We start from the raw sequence: 16,994 nt of genomic DNA, 5'->3' as shown, positions 1-16,994 counted from the left end.
ATCAAAACGTCTAAGCCAGTATAAAACTGACATTAATACATTTTAGACGGCGCACAGTTTTAGGAAAAGACGTGGGGCGATTCAATTTATTTAATAAAATGCCACCGGTCATTTTTAACGTTGAATATTGAGTACTTTGATGTTGACCGCGTGACGTTATACGCCGTTTTTGTACTAGTGAGTCGAGGCCAATTGCGACAAAGTGGAGAGTTAATAATATGAAACACTACGATTTAATGGTGGACTTATGGCCAGCTGATCGAGCTACTGGGAGTGATGTTCGGACCGCTCGTCAAGCACGTCGACAGCGGGTTGGGCCTCGTGTCAGTGTTGATTTGAATCAAAATATTGAGTACATTCTAGAATAGCCTGAGTGGACGGGGTATAGAGACCCACCTCCACCATCACCTCCTCCATCTATGGATGAATATAGTCCAGGACAGACTCAATTTGTGCCTTTCGTCCCATCCGGTGGAACTTCATCGTCACGAGGTTCGAAAAGGAAGGCACCTACGGTCGATGTCATTGATTCTCAATTTGATAAGTTGACGACCAGCCTGGATGGTTTCGCAAATGTCCTAAGCTCATCAAATGTACATTTTATTGTAATTTCTGATGTAGCCGTGCGTCAAGTGTCAGCAATGGAAGATAAAAATCAAATACTACGTTCCCAAACCGAGATCCTTCGTCGCACCCCGAATTACACATATACAGAGGCGAACATTTATGAAATGTTGAGTGCTATGAACAATTCTCATGAAAATTTGCTAGAGCAATGTTATGATTTCTTATGTGGAAACCCCACATGTACAAAGAGGTTGATGGGACTTCCACCACACAAGCGGTGGAATAAATTATGTAAAATGATCTCGGGAGGTGATTGTTAGGAAGTGTTATCTGACTACTTGTATTACTATTATATTGAATAATGTATATGTGATGTAGTTATGACTTATTGGTTTTCCAACCATCTTCAATTTTTAAGTTATGGATATGGTTAGGATGTAATGGTTTGTCCTTGCTTGTTGTTATTTTTAATATTCAATAATTTCTTATAACTTACTTTGTTATTGTTTTCATTAATTGTTTTGTTCAAGAAATTGTCAAATGGCCTCATCATCAACCAAAAGGCCAAGAAAAAGTCGTAAAGGAAAAGAAACCCTCACTAAGGCAGAAGATGCAGCCTATGTCAGACCATCTGTAGAAGAACAATTAGATCAACATCGTGTCTTCACTCACACCCATCAGATGGAAAACTATGCAGCTGATTTCTACACAAGGAATATTGTTGGTCCAAAGATAATGAATTTTGAATCATTTGCCGGTTCAGGGTTATTTTTCCAACATCATCTTCTATTTCAAGGGGTGGTCGAATTCCTTACATTGCAGGGACCCTACTATCCGGATTTAATCAAAGTTTTTTATTCAAATCTGAAGATTTCTGGAAATAGATATTTGTTCAGTGAGGTAAACAAGAGAAGAATTAGATTGAAACCTGCTGATTGGTTGAATGTAATTAATATGAAGTATGAGGGTCAAAAATTGTGTTATTCAAATATCCCAAAGGATTTTCCATATGACCGGGAGATGGCATTAGCTACTATGGTTATACTAGAAATGCAGGGTCACCGTGTTAAAACGGTTGGTTGTTTGAATATTAATGATAGACTTTTGCATTATGTTATTGTGCACATGTTGACTCCACGACCTGCGAATTTTGCTAGGTTATTGCAGGAAGATATCTTTATGATATGGGTGCTTAAAAATAATATAGCTATCAATTGGCCTCATCACATCATGCAGCATATGCTTAAATGCAAGGCCGGTGACACACCCCTACCATACGGTGTCCTTATCACACAAATCATGCAATATTGTGGAGTTCATGTTGATGCCGATGCCAGCACTCATATTGGGACCCGACATCATTTTTCAATTAATTCTTTGAAGAGGTTGAATATTGTTAATGTCAACGGTGGTGTTTGGCAACACGATGTCGGTGATGATGAAGAAGAAGAGCAACCAGACCATCATGACAATCCTCTGCAACCTCCTCCACCTCTTTTAAATCCTAATATGATGACTCAAATGTGGGAAGCCTTGCAACACAGAATGTAGGGTATGGAACAAATGCAGGTGCAGGTTCAACGTATTGAAGATAACTTGGCAAACCTTTCCCTCGACATGAACCGCCAATTTGCTCACCTCAATCAGAATGTTAACTTGATTCTTCACCATTTAGATGATTAAGTTCATTATTATTCTGATAATGTATTACATGCCTTTTTTTGTTCTTAAATTGACTTATGTGTTTGAAATATTACATTACCTATTTTTCAATGTTATTATCTTTCACATTAGCTTTGCTAGTTTTATTTATTGTCAACCTGCTGATCTGCAAATTAGATGGACTCTCGAATAATTGATGAACTGCAAAAACAAATTAATCAATCAAGAAGACTATCTGCTACTCTTGAACGACATACACAGGCCATGGAGCGTCGAATATCCCTGGTAAATGCTACGATTCAATCATCTAATCCAACTACAGAAGAAATTGAAAACTTATTACGGACTATGAACATTGAAGATCATAATTTATTCAGACAGTGTTTCGACTTTTTATCTACGCATCCATCCCATACAAGACGTCTAATAGGGATGCCAATACAATATCGTTTCAATACATTGCAACGATACCTTACTGAAGCAACGTCATGAACTATTACAAATATATTTCTATGTTTAAATGTTGCCACTTTTTTTTAGGTCATGTAATATTATAACTTCGTTTAATTATTTGTTTGTTTAAAATTAATCAATCTCACTTCCGTAATAAATACATTTATACTACTTGGTAGTAAATTATATTACAAACAAATATTACAGTTAAAAATAAATTCATTTTACTACATTAAAATTTTTATAATTTTTAAAAATAGATTTTAAAAATTATTTATAATTTTTATCTCTTTATAAACATTTTTACAATTAAATATAACATTAATAAATAACATTTTATATTACTTTAATAACTAGGGGCATTTTGGTAATATTTAATTTCTACCAATTAAACTAATTTTTTAAATCTATCACATCAATCAAATCCTACACTAATTCTCACCAATTTTACTTCCAAATCCACCCTCAATTGCCCACAAATCCACTAAAAAAACAACTAAAAAATTAACCTCAAATTTATTCAAATCATCTCCCCCAAATCCACCCAACAACAAAGCCTGACAGGGTTAGTCGCACAAAACTTAAATCCAGTGCTTTTATTTTGGTTTTGTTATGATTCACTGAAGAAAAAAACAAAATAAAACCGTTTCTGCTTAGGTCTAGCCAAGAACATAGTTTCCAAAATTGACCAGGATTTCAAATTTTTGAAAAAGTCCAAAAAGAGAGAAAAATCGAACAATTACAATATCCATTGAGTATGATTTGGTGCTTGGTGTCGGCGGTGGAGTCACCTTAGCGTGACACCAAAATCTGTTTTTGGCGCGCGTCCACTTCCTTTCACATCTTCACTGTTCATAACAAAACCCTTCATCATCATCTTCTTCTTCTTCTTTCTTCTGATTGTTGTGGAATTGGCATGAACGATCACAACCCATAAAAAAGACCCTTCATTTCCGTCCCATGATCGACTTTCCACTTTCCTCATGGTCACGGACTCCATAGCCACTCCCCGTCGCGGCCTCCTAGTTGGAAATTACTGCCACGACGTCCTTCACCGCGATGGCCGCATCTCCGCCGAGACCCTGGGCGGGGCCGCCTCCTTCATCTCCGTCATCCTCGACGCGCTCTCTCTCCCCTTCCACACCGTGTCAAAGGTGGGCCCGGATTTTGCCTATGCCGCTGCTACATCCTCGCACCCACCATTAACGATGCCCACATCGCGAACCACCCTCTTCCACGCCCATTTCGGTTCGGGCAACCCGGACCGTCTCCTGAACCGCGTGATTTCCTGCGACCCAATCCGACCGGACGACCTCCCGGTCCAGACCCGGTTCGCGTTCGGCCTGGCAGTCGGGGTCGGCGGGGAGATTCTCCCGGAGACTCTTGAGAAGATGCTCGAGATCTGCGACACCGTGTTCGTCGACATTCAGGGTTTGATTCGCAGGTTCGGTCCCTCCGACGGTCGCGTTAGCCACGTGACGCTCAACGAGAGCGGGTTCCTCCACCTCTTGCCTCGCGTTGCGTTTCTCAAGGCCTCCGCCGACGAGGCGTCGTTCATCGACGTAGAGGAGGCGAGAAGGTGGTGCTGCGTGGTCGTCACGCACGGGAAGGATGGGTGCGAGGTTTTTTCTGAAAACGGTGCGTTTCGGGCCGCGCCGTGCAAGGCTTATCAGGTTGATCCCACCGGCGCCGGCGATTGTTTTCTCGGCGGCTTTGCTGCTGGGATTGTGAGGGGCTTGAGCGTGCCTGATGCGGCCCTGTTGGGGAACTTCTTTGGGTCGTTGGCCGTGGCGCAAGTGGGACCCCTTAAGCTTGACTCCAACATGGTTCAGGTTTGTTTCTCACAATATTTTTGTCATCAATTGGTTTAGTGGCGATGTTGTTTAGGGTAATTTGATGTTGGGTTAGGCTGAAAGGTAGAGAATGGTTAGTTTGACTAGTGATTTTGGATGATTGGATTTGTAGTTTAGTAGAACTGAATAAGAAATACAGAAGGGCATTGGGTTAATGAAAAATGTAACCCTTCTTAATTTGGCTCAACCTTCTTAGATTTATGTTTGTGGCTCTGAGAAAATTTTAGACTGCTGTGATATATATTTCAGGTTGGAAAGATGAAAGAAAAAGAAAGAGGGAGAAAGAAACAAAAAGAGAAAGAAGAGGGGAAGTGAGAACAAAACAGACAGGGAGGTTTAAGGGAGATATGAGAGAACTGAGGAGTCAAAGAATATGTGCACTGCACTTCTATCATTAACATTCAATCTGGATTCAGCTATCTAGAATACAGCAACCCACCTTATCTATAGGCAGCTATCAAACAACTATGAATTAACAGTACCTGGCTGACTAACTAACTAACTAAAACGATTGTCCTGCTTATATATTCACATATCAATCAATTCCCCTTCTTCAAGGATGATGCTTTCCCTCAAGGGTCTTGCATTTCAAATGTAGGGAATTGGTGTTGAAACTCGGTAGAGGAACCCATGTACTCTTTATGAGGAAAATCATGCCACTGCATCAAAATTTTAGTTAGAATTTAAGTGGGAAAGATGAAAGAAACATAAAGACAGGGAATGAGGGGAATAGGGAAGAAGAAAATAGAGAGTTCAAAGAAACTGTGCATTGCACTTGACTATCATTTCAATTTGTCTAAACTCAGTCTAGATGCAGTTGTCTATAATATAACAACCTACCTTATTTATGGGCAATAACCATACATCCACAAACTAACAATAGCTGATTAACCAACTAAAACCTTCGTCTTATTATATTTACATATCATGGTAGATGCTTTTTTAAGAACAAAATAGATAGTTAGATTTATATTTGAGGCCTGATAAAACTTTAGGAGTGCTACGTGTTATTTTTCTTTGTACACCTTGCTACTTATGATTTGTATGGAAACTGGCTATGCTTACCAGTGGAATTTCCATTGAAAACTGTTGTCAGTTTGTTTCATGGCAATCTATATATAGTTGTCAATGTTACTTCAACATGCAGACTGTTAGTGGAAACTTGGGATGTGCTATCTGTTACTTATTATTGAATGATTCTGCTAGCTATGCCATGTCAGAATTGCCTACTTATCAGTGTTGTCTTTTGTTTTCCTTGGTATTATTCTACAAGGAATGAAACATTTTTTTCATCATGGGAAATTTATAATTAGACAAAGGCTATTTGATTATCATCGTGTTTGGGTCCCTGTTACTCACTAACATGCGTGCATCCATTCTAAAGCATTATATGGTTGTTTCTATGTCTTTCAAATAATATGGGATTCAAACGTATATATGCATATTGTATAATTCTAATGCACACGTAGAGCCAGAAAGGTAAGATTAGAAAGAGGGCTAAGTCATTTCTGGATGAATAGGTCAAGCTAAGCCCACTAGTGTGCACTAGTTCACTCTTGGATGTGGGCAAAAATCTAATATGGTGTAAACCAAACTAAAAAAAGAGTAGATTGGCCAAAAAGGGTTAGGCCAAACATAGAACAGGTTAAAAAATAAAAGATAAATGAAATCAATTCAATAGATATTCTAAACACGGTCCTGTGAATGACTAAAAATGACGAGCAAGTTGAGTCTTTTTTGAGTTTGTGTACAAGGTAAAACGAAAGTCCTCTAATCCTCCTTGATTATGCCATTTTTGTGTTTCAAATTTTGATGATTGCAATTTTATGTTGTGTTTTTTAAAGGTATTACAGGTATTCAAGTATTGCAGTACCGATATCTCTTTATCCTTTATTACATAAAAATATTTCAGATATTATATCTAGGGAGAAAAATTGTTTGGAGAGTGCTTATGATCCTTTTTATTAAAACTGGAAACGAAAACACCTAGTAAAACTCAGCCTGCAGCCTTGGAAAGGTTAGAAATTTGTAAGTAATTCACGTGCTTCAGTTTCCATTATGGCACAAAAATGATCTATCGAAGACCATATTCACTTAAGAATTTAATTATTATTTGGTGTCTTTCTGCTTACTCTGTAGTGGTTGAATTCCTTTAATTGTAAACTACATGTTTGAGTTATTTCTTTTCTATGGGTACCATTGTCTTAGTCGACCTTAAGAAAGAAAACACGCATCAAATCTAGTGAATATCATAGAAGAATTGAATGGAGATTGGGAAAAATGACTTAGCAAGATCAAAGAAAGTGTCTGCAATCTGCAGCAATAAGAATAAACCATCATTTTAGCTACTCAAATTGGTACATTTTACCAATGTCCAGGGAATAATTTGATGGATTTTTCATTACTCGGAGGACTATTTGTCGTGATTTCTAATAGTTGGAGAATTGCTTAATTCTTTTACTTTAGGAACCGTTTAGGAGAGAATAATATTTCAAGAAATGAAATTAAGAATTTATTGGCTGCAATAAATAAAAGTTAATGATCATAAGCATAGGCCTGAGAACATTTGGTTTGTAGCAGGTTACTTTAATTTGCCACTCAATTACTGCTGTATTCTTGTTCTGTATTGTGAGGAGTGGATACTTGATACTTGAGAGGGTGTTTTGTTTATATATTCATCAACTCATGTTAGCAATGTAAAAACATAGGTAATGATGTATTCTTCACTTCTCTTATTATATGATACAAATTTCAGATGATTAAGGATGAGATGCAAAAAAGGGAGGTGCAGGATATTCCCTGCTTAGAAAGTACAAATGGGTGCCCGGGGATTTGGAAGGCACATGAGCAAGACCAGTTCCATGCATCTCTTGTTGCTGTCAAAAACATAATTACAGGTTCTACTAACCTCTCATAAAGTGTTGGAGCAAACTAATGTGAAGGCAAGACGACTGAATTCTGTGAGCGAGGAATCGGTTCCAAGCGTTGATGGAAAACCTTAATATGGTATAGATGGAGTTCCATATCTCAATGCAATTCTCCACTTCCCTTCATTTTGTCTCTCAAATAGGTTAGAGATGGCTTCTCTTCCAGAAATCTTTCATTTTATTGCACCTTTTGTACACCAAGTCTCACCTGCAGCCTAATTTGTAGTTTTATTACTAATAAATTATTCTTAAAAAATCAAGAAATTTAAATTCCATTGATGTTTGTGCCATTTTCTTCACTTTCCATGGAAAGGGAGAATAAAGTGACACTATGACTTGTGTCTGAACTATGATCTGTAGTATAAATAGTAACTGGATCCTTATGTTTTAGAGACGAACGAAAAGTAAAGAAAATTCTAAATGGCTTTCTATACATGAATTATGATTATGATTCATAGCATAAATAATAATAACTGGATCACTATGCATTAAAATAACCATAAGGATATTTTTTAAATGGCAGTTTCTTATAATCACTATTTCTGCATATCGACTCTATCCTTCATACAAATGATGTTACATTGTTTGACTGTCACCTCCATGTTGTTTCTCTTGAAACTTTGAAGAGGGAAATTCCAACAACACTAGCACAATTCTTTTATTAAACAAGTGGTTGATTTTTATTTTTTTTAAATCATAAAAAAATGTTGATCTTACAAATTGTTTAATGCCTTTCTTATGTTGTTTATAAATTTTGAAACTTAGTCAACGATGCATCTAACTAAAACGGTGATTTTATAAAAGTAATTAGAGTAAGATGACTTTATTTTGCACCGTAATTGCTCATATGTATCCACATAGAAAGTAATTGCTTAATTAAATTTTAATTTAATTATAAATTTAAATAATTTCAATTTAATCTCTGTTCATTTTTTCTTCTCCTATTCAATACACAATATCTTTATGTTTTTAGTTGAATTGATTATTTTGTCTTTAATTTGAGTAATATAACCGCTGCGAAGTATTAAAACCTACTTGTCTTTATAAAAAAATCACATCATGTTATTTTATGAATTAAATACTAAAACAAAAATTAAATCAACTGTATAAAGACACAAGTAAAATAATTAATGTTTTATAAATATTATTCAAGTTGATAGTGTTTTCCTCTAAAGTGCAAAATCAAACAATTAAATCATTACATTAGAAGTATAATTATTATTTTTAATAAAAAAAATATTTTTAAAAATAAATTAAATATATAGTTAAGTTTTCATTTTTACTTTTATGTCAAGACAAACACAATGATAATTTAAAACAAGTGTGGTGTTTCATCATCTCAATTGAGGATAGAATAAAATGATAAAGTCTCGTTTTAAAAATATAAAAGTTTTAAATACCTAATAAAGATTTAAGAAAAAACTAATTTAAAATATTTCAAATTTACTACATTTCAAATTAATTAAACCTAGTAATAAATTTACAAGCTTTAATTCTACATTTTTGCTGTAAAATTTATAGTTAAACTTAATTTTAATAAAATAATTCAACCACATTCTAAAAGAGAATACCAAAACGGCGTCCAGTTTAACGCTTCCACATTCCGTTTAACCAGCAAAGGAAAATCAGTCGGGACAGGTCGAACCCTTTGCCTTTTTCTTTTTCCGTTGTTTTCTAAATCTGTTCAAAGCGGTTGCGCCGCCGTGCCGCCGTGCCGCCACTCACTGTGAACTATACATATTCCATCTCACAGTTGTTTCCGCCGCGCCGCCGTGAGTAACAGTTGTTCAGTCCCACAGAGATGGCAGATTCGATTTGTAGGACACTGAGGGATGGAGCGTTAGAGGGAGAGCTTGCACCCACACTCACAATCAAAGACTCTCTCGCTTCCCCTTTTGCCTTTCATGTATTCTCTCACATTCTCCTTCAACTCTCGTCACACGTCATCGCTCAGAAATCCCAGTCACAGTCAGTTTACTATCCCGGGATTTTTTTATCACACACTTTGTATTTTTAACCTCAAAGCTTGGAATTCTCTTGTATAGGGGCATAGTAATTGTTGCACTTTCTCGGGCTCCATCGTCTTACGCTGCTTTGTTAAATATGAATGGAGTGGATGTTGCTTCTTCTAAAAAATGGTAAATGTTCTGAACTTAATGTTTAAAATGTCTCTTTGTTGTTTTAACTGCATTTCTTGTGTCTTACCAGGTTTTTTTTTTTTAATTTCATTTCAATCTTGGATAAATTTAGATTTGTTGAATTCATAATGAAATGTTATTTTGCAGGATTCACATTTTGGATTGTTATACAGATCCTCTTGGTTGGAAGGACAAGACAAGGAAATCTGCAAATGCGACAGATTGTTCTCCCCAAATTTCGGTTGCTACTAGTTCTTTTAAAACCGTGAAGGATGTGGATAAGTTGTTTTCGGTAATCACTGAACTGGGTAGAGGTATTGAATATAAATTGTTATGTAGCTAAAGTTAGCTTATAATTTGTCTTGTTTATTTTACTAAGTAAAAGTTTGGTGTATCAGTTGATGAATTTCATGCTTACTGTTTTTGAAAAAGTTATTTCTCTTTTGAATATTTTTTTGAATCATATACCTGCAGGATTGGTCGGAGAAAATAAAGCCCGCTTCTGTGTTGCCATAGATTCGGTACGTATTCATTATGTGAATTTTAAAATAAGATAAAAGATATACAAAGAGAATACCATGCCACAACTTTAAATAAAGTTGAATTTAGTTTGATGGTGTCTTGGGAATGACTATTCTTTGTGCCTCAATGCTGGACATGTTGCATGAATGTACCGGAATACTGTATGATTGAAACTTAGTAGAATTATTTTTTTGTTTTCATTTTCTCGCTAATGGAAATAAATAACCCTGGAACAAGAACACCTATTCTTGAAATGGCCATAAGAACATTTTATCTATGATTACTATGCCAATTTGAATAATAGGTTTTCTCATTTCACTGAATGGAGTCAGGGGCTTACGTTCTAAGATTTATACTGCTTCAATAGTTATTAATTCAGCTAATAGGAACTTGTTAACTTTGGCCACATCATGATTTGAATTCTAAAGTTGGCTTCCTGAAAGTTAAAAGGGCTTGGGAAAAGCAGGAAAATCATGGATGGAATGCATCAATTTATCTTGTTTAACCTTTAATTTTTCTTGGAAATATTTGAACTTGTTAAGCAGTTATAAAGCTATTGTGTTACAACTTTTTTTTCCCAGTAGTCTGTATCTAATTATCTAACCTGTTTGTATATGTAAGTTTCTTGTGCAAGAAGATTTTACAATGACTTCCAAATTAAACTTTAATATGACAATATGAAGAAGAGAAAGTACTTCCTGCTCAAGGATTCTATGTGGAATATTCTATTTTAGTTTTTGTGGTTTGTTGGTTTCTCTCATATTATTAGTTTTTGTATTTGTAATCCTAATGCATTCTTGTCGGATATAATCAGCTAAGTGAACTGTTGAGGCATGCATCTTTGCAGTCAGTTGCAGGACTTCTTAGCGATCTGCGTAGCCATGGTATTCCATCTTGAACTATTTTAGTGAAGTTCTTTTCATTGTATTGTGTAATGAAGTGTTATTTAGTTGAGTAAATTATTAAGAGTATCTGAACGAGTGGGACAATTTGATTATTCAGCAACTAAAATTTATGGCGTGGATTGACTTGATGCATCAGTGATTTCTTCCTTAGATTGGTTTCTGTTCTATTGTTGCAGATCAAATTTCAAATATTTTTGGATTATTGCATTCTGACCTTCATGAGGAGAGGGCTGTGGCTGTTCTCGAGTACATGTCCTCCATGGTAGCCAGTGTGGACCCATATCATTCTGCAGATGGTCAGAAAGGATGTTTAGGCGATTCCTTTTCTCAGCAAAACCTTACCAAGGGAAAGTTTAATGTCAGGTCCAAACGTAGAAATGGACGAGTTAGAGTAACGGTGATCTCTTTCTTCCTGTTTGTATGCTTATCTGTAATGACAAATCTAAAAGTTTGATGCACTGATATAATATCTCTGTAATTTTATACAGTGCGAAGAATTTAAAGTTGAGTCTGGAGGAATCACCTTTGCGTCTGTTTCATCAGTAGATGGAACTGCCGTTGCAGGCCTACTGCCAAAGGTTAGTCTATTGTTTCCTGTAGATGGAAGTGGTACTGTTATGTTATGTCCATGTCACTAGAAGCAAAAACCAAAGTACTAACAACTTGTTTGTAATTAGGTATTTTAGTTTTGAAACCAAATAATCTACAAAAGGTTTTTCTGCTTCTGTTGAATGGAGTGCATAGCATTCACAAGGCCTTTCCTGAAAATAAACATGGTAAAACTTAGGGGTAAATGTCCAAGTTCATTTCTAAAAGTGTATGATGTTGCTAGTTTAGTTAATGACTACTACTATTATATAATCATTCATAAATTAGTTTACTAGTTATTTGATCAAATACATATGCAGATTTTTTTAGTTACATGCACAATTTGCAACTTTAAAATCTGCTATAAGATTTTTAAATTTGAACTTTAGTTCAACAAAATATAGTCATTCTATAAGCATAACAAACAATGCGTCATAATTTCATATATTTGTTTGATTAAAAGCAAAACAACGACAATGTGAAAGAATAGCTCAAACTAAGCATTGAGCCTTGAGACTAGGACTCAACACATTGAGGTTGTTACTATTAGAAATGATGAACTTGATATAAAGACGGATGAGGGTAAGTCAAGATGGACCATAAATTGTGCGAATACAAGGTAAGAAGTGAAAATGGTCGAGGATGGTGATATTTGTGCTTATAAGTTATGCGTAACATAGGACTTAATTAGAGGGATAAAATGAAATCTAGTGGTTAAGTTCAAGGACTGAATCGAAAATGACGTGATGTCATATTCTTGAAAAATTAAAAGAAAAAAACAACTTTCACTTTGTACTATCTTGTGTCATCTTTTTGTTTAATTTCAATTATAACGTAAATAGACATGTGTCACATTGGCATAGACGTTAACTTTAATAGAAGGACGAACTTGAGTATCTTTTTTCACGTTTAGGACTTTTTGATAATTATGCTGCTTTCAGGAACGAATTTGGTAAGCTACCCTAAAATTTAGATGCTAGGAAAGATGAAATCAAGCTTAGTGTCCAAGTTCTAATTACTTCCCAATTTGCCGAGTCGGTTCTCCGCGACGTCAGTTTAAGTGCTTAGGGCTTCTAACATTACATGTCATAAAAGTGTTCTATATCTAATTTGCAATGGGCAGAAACTGTGTTTGAAAACATCTCATGTGCTGAAGAAATGAATATACATGCTAAGGACTTAGTTTGTACTCCTACTCAAAACAGAGGATATTGGCATATACATAACTAAAATCGGGGTAAACCTATTTGGATACTACCAGAAGAGACCAAGTGACAAGTGCGTTGTGATAAGAAGTTGCTTCCTTCTTGTTGCTGTAAATAAATAATAAGAATCTTGATGTGTTCTAATAGGTACAATTCAATCTCCAGCTGTCAGAGAAGGAGCGAGTTGATAGGTCAAATGTTGTGCTTCCTTTTGAACACCAGGGTATGAAATTGATCTATATTTGTTAATTTTTTTACATGGTTTCAGTTATATATAAATTCTTATTCTTAGGCTCTTTATTCTTGAAGGAAACGGTAAACCAATACAAATTTATGATGGTAGAAGATCTCTTGAAGAGAGCAACAGTGAGGCAAATCCCATTTCAAGCGGTAAAAAGGAGGATTCTGCCATGGGTGAGATTATATATTTTCGTGATTCAGATGACGAGATGCCAGATTCTGATGAGGACCCAGATGATGACCTAGATATATGAATACACTCTTGTCGGTAACTTGTGTATCCCCCTAGTTGACTTGAAGAATAGATTAGGTTTAATGACAACAAAATGTGAAGGAAATGCCAATACTGTTTAGTTGAAGAGAAGTGAAATGCTAAGTGTATTATATTCCAACGTATTGTACAGCCAACTGGAACTTGACGATGAACCTTTTGGATATAACTTAATTAGTGTTTTTCAGAACTTCTCTCCTGCAAGTATTGAGCTTTTTTCAGCAGAGAAGCTCTTAAAAATACTTTTCTGGCTTTGTATCTATCCAAAGAGACTCTTACTGTGGATGATTTTGTGAACGTTTCTGCCCATTGCCTTTGCCCGGTCTTTACAATCCTCATTCTTGCTTCAACTGGCAATGAAAAGCCATTCTCTATAAATTCACCATAGTAATTGGAACCATTACCTGAACTGCATACTTCAAATAAGTTTTTCAGACCTTTCCGGTTTTGTCCAAATATATAAGCATATTTAATTTTCCTTTCCTCTTGCCTTCTGGTTGAGATTTGCATTATAACTATGATTGCGTTTGATGACACCAATAAGCTAGCTATTAGTCTATTTGAATAATTTATAAGCTAGCTTTTAGCAACACAACGTTTGGTAAGGAACACAACGTTTGGTGTTGCAATTAATTTTTTCTGTCATTTGTGTGAGAATCTAGGATATGACTTAAAAGCAGCGGTGTTTTTTTTTAAAAAGATAACATTATATTATTTTAATAATAAAATGTTTAAATTATAAATATATTTCTAATAACTGGAGTTCATTTTATATAAAATTATCGTCTTTTTAGAAACTATTTGTTTAGAGTTATATGTATTTCTTTTAAGTTTTTTTATCTTTTTTATTCATATGTTTGATGATAGGAGACCACTTACGTAACAAGAGTTTTGAGTTCTACAAGTATAGTCAATAAATAAGAATTTTCAATAAAGTAAGTTGATTTTTTACTCTCTCTTCCTGTAGTCATGGTTCCCTTTCTCTTTTATGGCATCATCAGTTGGTCGCAGGTGGTGTTTCTATACTCTTTAGGAGTTTCTACTAATCAGGATTCATAATGGTATGGTTTGATCATTTTTGTGATGTTTCTATGCATATATAAAGTATCATGCAAAGTTGAAGGTAATTTGGCATTTTAAAGCAACTAGAGTTGTCACACCAAATGGAAAAAGTTAATTTTAACTATTTCATTTTGTATTCACTTTGATCTCTTATTTTGAAACTTAAATTGTGATTGTGTGATGAATTAGTTTGGTTAATTTGTTGATAGTTGGTGATGTAAGAAGTAGGATTATTGATAAATGATTGTGTAATATGATAATGGGGTTCTATGGTATGTGCGTTGAATGTAGATTTTACTTCATAGGTTCAAATTGATTTTGTAATGTGAATTGAAAAAGGAAATCATTTATATTGTGTCACTAGTTAAAATGAGTTGTGTAAACATGATTCTTGATGGTTGCCACTTGTGTGAGGCATGAAATTGGTTTTTAGAATAGTGGAACGGTAAAAAAAATTGCAAGATTTTGTTATGCAGACTGATTGAGTGAGCAAACCGTCGTTGAGTGAGTGCCAAAATTGATTTTGGCATATAGGTAAGGGAGGTTTTCTCACTGGACGAGTTGGGTTTTCCTACTCTAAGTCATCTGGAAAAAAATTAGATTCTTGCTTGGTTAACCATTGGATCAAGCTAAAATTTTGATAGTTGGTCCTAAACACATAATTCTTCACTTTGACCACTGAAATCTTTGAATTAAGGCCTGTAGCTAGAAAAATTCAATCATTTAAGATTGTTCTATTTGTTTTATTTGTTTTTTTAGGTTTCTCTTTTGTGAAAAACATTTCTACTTAATGTGTTGATGGGTTGTTATGTACTTATTTATGATCTTGGAATAAAATAATGTTTATGGTAAATGATAGATGTGTGTGATATGAAATGTAAAGATACAAATATGATGAAATAATTTTATATATGTTATGGATAATGTTGGAAGTTTATTTGAATAGAGTATGGTTTAAATGTGAAAACACAAAGAATAAATATGAGATTGAGAGTTTTGTAGATATGTGATATGAGTCATGAGGAAATGATGATGAGTATCAAGGATATGAAATTATGGAAAGATTGAAATTATTGAGTTGTTTGTTATTTTAAGAATTGAGGGTTGTGCTTCTAAGATAGAAGTGCAAATCTTTACTATTTTGATGTTATGCATTGATTAGGAGACATGTTACTCAGAAATTATCCTATATTTTATTAGACTTACAAACTCACACAAAGTGTCGTAGTCTAGGTGGTGAGAATTGAAAGAGGTTCTTATGGCAGGAATACGGGTGAGAACCCTTGTTTGGCGAGGCCATAAGTTAACTTACCTTGTCAAGAGAAAATTGTTCAGTTTATTAGGCCAAGTGGAGCTAGAGCCTATTGTTGCAATCCACAAAGAGGTATTATGACATATACAAAGCTTTTTATATCTAAGTTAATGCATAAATTTGGATAAATTTAGTTTAGAGTTTACCTATTTATGGATGTGTTTTAAACTGCAAAATATATGCTTGACTTTGTTATTTTAAGAATTCTTGTAACTCTCCTTTGCTTGTCTACTTTTGTATCTCTTTGATAATGATTGCTTTAGAGTGAGAAGATGATGTTATATGAGGAGAGGTGCTATCGTGTAGAATGAGAGTTGTGTTTTGGGAGTCTCTTGGGGATATGTACATAACTATATGATGTAGTGTAGTTATATAGTCTCACCTTGTTGATTTTGAAGGATTTAAAAACTTACGTATTTAAAATTGAAATCTTGTGATAAGTGTAAAGACCTAGAAAATGGTATTTTAGAAGTGGTAGTGAGTTAAAAATAATGAGACTCTACTATTTTAATATTAAAAGATTTTAATATAAAAGGAGACTTTGTCACATGTATGGTTTGAATTTACTCTTAGGTTCTCTACTGATCAATAGTTTTAATGGTATACCCTGATCATGTTTTCGTGATCTGTAGGTGTTGTTTGGTCTCTTTGAGCTGAGGGAGCAGAGTCGGGTTCTTTAGAGTTAGTTGGAGTTCTAAGAGGTAAGAGAAGCTAATGTTATTTTCTAATTTAATTATTAAGTATAAAATTATATTTTAAAAGTATATGTTGATGAATGTTGTGATTGTGTGTATGTACATGGTTGTATATATAATTGTATATGAATAAAATGCTTGTATGGTGTTGAATGTGTCTATATGGTTTATGATACTTTGGATGTTATAAATTGAGTGAATAGTGATTGTTGTGCTTCATGATGTGTTCTTGAGTTTGCATGAATGTATAAAGGTTGTGTAAGTGTATGTATGCTGAAATTGGAATGGATTAGAATGCAAAATTGTGATGAAGATGGAATTAGTGAAGAGAAGGGGTTGAAGTACTACTTTATGGTTCAATTTGATGGATGTTGATGTACTAATTGTTAGAATAAGGAGTTTAAAGAGGGACCTGCATCTTTGTCAGTTTTATAGAGTCTTTAGTAACTGTTTTATGTCTTTAAATGGGTAAAGTATGAAGTTAAGTAGAGGGAAAGAATCTCATTTCATTTTACTTTGGTTTTGGAGTGAAATTAAGAGGTTTTGATAGGTCAGTTTTTGAGGAAAGGGTTGGTTGGGTAAAACAGAAGTTTG

General features: G+C 34.6%; 2 protein-coding genes across 3 annotated transcripts; both read left to right on the top strand.

Moving 5' to 3' along the window:
- Nucleotides 1-3,375: 3,375 nt before the first annotated feature.
- Nucleotides 3,376-7,737, top strand: LOC108338595 (inositol 3-kinase). Its single transcript, XM_017575561.2, has 2 exons — nucleotides 3,376-4,514; nucleotides 7,291-7,737. Exons 1-2 carry the CDS (start codon nucleotides 3,666-3,668, stop codon nucleotides 7,450-7,452), a joined length of 1,011 nt encoding a protein of 336 aa, XP_017431050.1. The 5' UTR covers nucleotides 3,376-3,665; the 3' UTR covers nucleotides 7,453-7,737.
- Nucleotides 7,738-9,007: 1,270 nt separating this feature from the next.
- LOC108336399 (elongator complex protein 5) lies at nucleotides 9,008-13,525 on the top strand. Of its 2 annotated transcripts, XM_017572836.2 has the most exons (10): nucleotides 9,008-9,100; nucleotides 9,216-9,430; nucleotides 9,508-9,600; nucleotides 9,748-9,914; nucleotides 10,075-10,121; nucleotides 10,937-11,006; nucleotides 11,204-11,424; nucleotides 11,516-11,605; nucleotides 12,968-13,043; nucleotides 13,130-13,525. In XM_017572836.2, exons 2-10 carry the CDS (start codon nucleotides 9,264-9,266, stop codon nucleotides 13,312-13,314), a joined length of 1,116 nt encoding a protein of 371 aa, XP_017428325.1. In that variant the 5' UTR covers nucleotides 9,008-9,100; nucleotides 9,216-9,263; the 3' UTR covers nucleotides 13,315-13,525. The 2 variants fall into 2 exon arrangements, with proteins under 2 accessions (XP_017428325.1, XP_017428326.1); XM_017572837.2 differs by having other exon boundaries at nucleotides 9,048-9,430.
- Nucleotides 13,526-16,994: the final 3,469 nt, after the last annotated feature.

The sequence above is a fragment of the Vigna angularis genome, chromosome 7 (genome assembly GCF_016808095.1).
Source record: "Vigna angularis cultivar LongXiaoDou No.4 chromosome 7, ASM1680809v1, whole genome shotgun sequence".
Taxonomy (NCBI): Eukaryota; Viridiplantae; Streptophyta; class Magnoliopsida; order Fabales; family Fabaceae; genus Vigna; species Vigna angularis.
This window is presented reverse-complemented; position numbering and strand designations above follow the sequence as displayed.

What these genes read in the sequence shown, in the direction of transcription:
- LOC108338595 (XM_017575561.2), top strand. Translation starts at nt 3,666, where the DNA reads ATGGTCACGGACTCCATAGCCACTCCCCGTCGCGGCCTCCTAGTTGGA. An exon ending in TTGACTCCAACATGGTTCAG is followed by an intron (nt 4,515 to 7,290) that starts GTTTGTTTCTCA and finishes TACAAATTTCAG; the next exon opens with ATGATTAAGGATGAGATGCA.
- LOC108336399 (XM_017572836.2), top strand. Translation starts at nt 9,264, where the DNA reads ATGGCAGATTCGATTTGTAGGACACTGAGGGATGGAGCGTTAGAGGGA. An exon ending in GTTGCTTCTTCTAAAAAATG is followed by an intron (nt 9,601 to 9,747) that starts GTAAATGTTCTG and finishes GTTATTTTGCAG; the next exon opens with GATTCACATTTTGGATTGTT. An exon ending in TCTGTGTTGCCATAGATTCG is followed by an intron (nt 10,122 to 10,936) that starts GTACGTATTCAT and finishes GGATATAATCAG; the next exon opens with CTAAGTGAACTGTTGAGGCA.